The 3,501-nt window shown below is 41.5% G+C and overlaps 1 protein-coding gene across 1 annotated transcript in view; it reads right to left on the reverse strand.

Moving 5' to 3' along the window:
• LOC124695986 (50S ribosomal protein L4-like) overlaps nt 1–3,178 on the reverse strand; it is a 4,261-nt gene extending 1,083 nt beyond the window's left edge. The window contains exons 1-6 of the mRNA XM_047228781.1: nt 3,080–3,178; nt 1,901–2,018; nt 1,486–1,634; nt 1,190–1,297; nt 974–1,093; nt 6–137 (exon numbers count right to left, since the gene is read on the reverse strand). Coding sequence (XP_047084737.1) covers nt 6–137; nt 974–1,093; nt 1,190–1,297; nt 1,486–1,634; nt 1,901–2,018; nt 3,080–3,178 — 726 coding nt within the window. The remainder of the gene's footprint in view (nt 1–5; nt 138–973; nt 1,094–1,189; nt 1,298–1,485; nt 1,635–1,900; nt 2,019–3,079) is intronic.
• Between the last annotated feature and the right edge of the window lie 323 nt (nt 3,179–3,501).

Consider the following 3,501-nt stretch of genomic DNA (forward strand, 5'->3'; position numbering starts at 1 on the left):
GTAGCTAGCTTCAACTTCTTATCAATGTCGCCTCCATCCACCAACAAAACTTTCTTTGTATCGTCCATCTGCTTTATGTACTGCACAATGTTTTTCGTCTTGTGGCTAGGGACTTCCAAGTCCTCAAAGATGCAGAGCTATAAGAAAACATGCTCAAGTGAACTTTCGGTGTATACATATTTACTACGAAGAATGGATTCAAATGGAGAAATATGGACCGACTTTGGTGTGCAGGATAAATATGTAAAGGTTGCTGTCCAACTTAGTGTGCTGGAGAATTTACTGGAGCAGCACCAGAAAAATCTCAATCTCCGAAAGCTTGCATGTTTTATTGTTATATTGCTCAATAAACTTCAATAAGCTTTCACTCTTTCAGGAAGACATGCAAACAATATCACTTCAATCTAAAATCTAGTAAGCAACAATTTAAAACTTAATGTAGAAGAGATTCTTGTAATCTGACTTGATCTTAATACCATTAAGTTGACCGTCAAGAAAACAAGGCACTCATAGAAAACCATTCCACAAACACATACTAAGTCAGCAGAATTAGTAAACCACCAATAGTTCTGCTCCATATAGAACGAGTATAAAGTATAGTAGGCAGAACTAGTAAACTGTCTTCTGTACTAAGTTGTTAGCCCGCTTCCTGAACTTCAGGAAGAATCTATAGGGTGTAAATAAAGTATAGTGAAAGGATCTAGAAAGCATAAAAAATAGCAAAACAGTTCCTTGGGCACCTGCCAGTGACATGCTGATCAACAGCTTGTAAAATAGCACAGCAATGTCTGCATAGCTCTAGCAAATAATAGACACGATTATTGCTGAAGCCTGAACTGAACTACCAAACCAGGGTCCATGATTAAATACAAAAAACAATTTGTAGCACAAATATATATGTAGGCATAAGGCAGGAGCTAACTAGAAACAAGATCATCAAGAAGACACATTGATTTAGTGAGACAGCAGATACCTTCCCCTCTGCTGTTCGGGCAGACAACGCTATTTTAAGTCCCAGGCGTCGTACTTTCTTTTGCAGCTTGAATGCATGGCTTCGTGGTTTAGGGCCATGCATGGTTGCACCACCTCGAAACTGTTTCAGTTTGAATATTAGTTTAGTTGGAGCCTGAACAAGAAAATATATCTAACATTATACGAATGATGTACTGTTAAGATAGCGTGGTATAACCTGACAACCACGCAGCGTTCCATGGCGTGCTCTTCCAGTTCCTTTTTGCTTGTAAGGCTTTCTTCCTGTGCCACTCACTTCACTGATAGTTTTAGTTGAGTGTGTCCCCTGTGAAAGAGAGCTAGTGCAATTATCAAAGGTGCCACAAAAACATTCTGGAAAGTTACGTACAACTTAAATATCTGAACTGAAGGAAGCAACTGATGTTACACGAACACATTATACAATAGATCACATGACTTGGGAGCTTGAAAGCTGTAGACAATCAAAAGAAGAGATAATGTCATAGTGTGTACCTGTTGCCTTTTAGCAAGTTGCCACCTGACTACTCTGTGAACAATATCCTTCCTAATTGGAACATCAAAAACATCACCATCCAAAACCATGAATCCCTTGTCCTCATTATGGAAGTTTGTTACTCTAGCTACTAGGTCCTCATACTGCCCTGTAAAAAATATTAAGATTACTTACAGCTCAGCATAATTTTGAAAATCATATAGCTTTCCATTAGCCAATTATGATACAATTGTACAACCTAAAGAGTGAAGTCCAACATGGCAAATCTTGTGAAGATTAAATAAAGCTATTTTTAATCAATTAAGAATACAGAGTCAACTAAAAGATCTCTATCGACTAAATAAAATATTGCACAGGTCGCTCAGAAACAGCATTGTGATAGCAGCAAATGGATAAGGAATACTAGAAACACACCTAGCTCTCGGTCTGGGGTCCAAACACTCTTGCTAGACAGAAGTTCCGGTGGAATCAGCACTTCATTTGCTGGAGCTAAATGAGTAGAGTACCGATTGAAGTAGACATTTGGCAATATCTGCAGGAAAGAAAGCTATCTCAGAAGGCAGAAGTAGAAGCACACGCCATCAAACATGGCAAAGAGACTAAATAACTAAAGAGATACAGAATATCATCTTTTTTTTAATGTTACCCATGATTTCTATTTGCATTTGAAATAAATTATGTTCTTGGAGTCCTAGCAAACCAATAACGGTGCATAAATTACAGTCAAATGTCTACAATATCAGAAATCAAATGCTCCATAAGGTTGAGCACATCATAGATATGGTATTAGTGCATATATCATCCTATATGGTGCAACCCAACTTTTAGGAGATTAAGCAAGTCAAGTATGGAGAAGATAAGCAACCAAAATAAGACACAACTGGTGCATCTATAAGTGACAAAACATCAATAAAATCTGAATAGTTCCATTTGAAAAAGATCAACTGAATACATCTGTCAGCAAATTGCCTTGTGACGTGAAAATGGCATTATCTACAGGATACATATAGTACAACTGGATAATGCGTCACCCCTTGAACTGATTCTATGTGGAACCATGCCATCACATAATCTTGTACCACTTAAGACTACTTGTACAGTCAGTATTTGTCCTACTTCCCATCAGTAACTAATAAGTAGTCAACAAGAACACAATTTTGCATTAGCGTGTTAACTGGATTTGAACAAATTTTGAATATGTCAATAAGCTTAGAACTGGAGAAATCGGACCATACATAAAAACAGGATCAGAGGCCACATCATGTATTTGTCGACGAACCAAATCACAGAAAGCACATACTGAGTTATGTTACACTATCTGGATTGGCAAGTACTGCGGCAAGATCACACTCACGCCTAACCTCAATCAACTGAATCAAAAATACCCCATTTACAAGCTGGAAACGACCAACCATAAACTCTGCACACATTGTGTACACGATGTGGTACCCGGCCATCCCAACCCTGCCTATCCAGCTAGCCAAACGCCGGCGTCACGTATTCGAACTGGCGGAGACCATCGCATTTAGCCTGACGGAGAACCGATGTGAGGTGGCGCGGGGAAATGGGTAGCAGGGGGTGCCAGAGCCATACCTTGCTGACAAGCGGGGCGTCGCGGCCGATGGCGCCGAGCTGCGGCGGGCAGTCCACGGCGCGGCGCAGGAGCGACGCTGCACGTGCGATGGCGCGCATCTGCCGGCGGCGGGTGCAGAGGACGGTGCGGCGGCCGGGGAGAGTAGAGACTAGAGAGGGGAGCCGGTTGAGAAGAATCGAGTGGGCCGAGGGAGGGAAACGGTTCGGCCTAGTGCGCGCGTACGTGACCGACAGGCCACGGGCTCGCCTTCGCCTACTAATACTTGTAATCATAATCCAGGGAGCGCTGCCTTTTGGGCTCATTGCGTCAAATAAGGTGTAACGCCCATGTCTTTTGGGCTTTAAGGCCAGCCCCTTAAGGCCTTGTTTGGTTGTGCAGTATTTGTGTGTGTTTCAGAGAGAGTTTTTTTTTTGTTGTTGTT

This window comes from Lolium rigidum, chromosome 3 (genome assembly GCF_022539505.1).
Source record: "Lolium rigidum isolate FL_2022 chromosome 3, APGP_CSIRO_Lrig_0.1, whole genome shotgun sequence".
Lineage (NCBI taxonomy): Eukaryota > Viridiplantae > Streptophyta > Magnoliopsida > Poales > Poaceae > Lolium > Lolium rigidum.